Source organism: Penaeus monodon, chromosome 27 (genome assembly GCF_015228065.2).
Source record: "Penaeus monodon isolate SGIC_2016 chromosome 27, NSTDA_Pmon_1, whole genome shotgun sequence".
NCBI classification, from domain to species: Eukaryota; Metazoa; Arthropoda; class Malacostraca; order Decapoda; family Penaeidae; genus Penaeus; species Penaeus monodon.
Window position 1 is genome coordinate 26,707,161 of NC_051412.1, and position 778 is coordinate 26,707,938.

Here is a 778-nt window from a genome sequence, read left to right on the forward strand (position 1 = left end):
TTAGTGACGTAGCACATCAAATCACTTACGAAAACAGGCTGAGTCACTGTATTCAAGAATTCGATTAAAGACAAATAAAAAAGGTCCCACTAGAACGTCCACACTTGCATTGGGATTGCGCTTATCATAATCCCAGGGATGAATGGTGTAAAGTTCTGTTCATCAGGCTTGATATATAAAAAGATTACAAACGTTATCTAAGACTCAACTAGGAACTGAATGTTTATATCTGCGCACAGTGGAGGTTTTCTTAGCTGTGGTTTAATCTTTAAGAAATTTGTCGAATATGGTAGTTTATCTTATTGCTTTATGGTTATTTTTATTGACCTACGTGCGCTGTGACGATAGCTTATGCCTAGAAAACGTTATATGTTTATAGACACATTAACCTTTTTTCTGTCTCTCCCTCTCAAAACGCATAATTGGACATGAAATGACATTCATTCTCTTAAGACCTGTATTTACAAAACAAAGACCTCCCCCCCTTTAAAAAAAACTGCCCCACATTCATCAAAGCTTTCTTCCTCTTCTCCGCAGCCACAGATAAGCCTTATCTCCTGATAGCTCACCTCCAGGAGATACTACGAGCACTGCCCTACAGAGTGTAAAGTAAAGAAACAGTTGCACATCGACCTTTCCGCGGCGCACATCATCATTCCCATACGAAGTAAACTGAAGTTCTACGCCATGGTGAATGTGAGGATGATGATGGTGATGGCCGTTGTGGTGAGCGTGGCGCTGGTTCTCCCCGCCGTGGCTGGAAGCATACAAGAGAATG

General features: G+C 41.3%; 1 protein-coding gene across 1 annotated transcript in view; it reads left to right on the forward strand.

Annotated features, from left to right (window-relative positions):
- LOC119590382 overlaps positions 1-778 on the forward strand; it is a gene marked incomplete at its 3' end in the record, with an annotated part of 5,757 nt that extends 4,979 nt beyond the window's left edge. Inside the window, 1 exon segment of the mRNA XM_037939053.1 lies at positions 538-778. Within this exon segment, the coding sequence (XP_037794981.1) occupies positions 688-778 (91 nt within the window).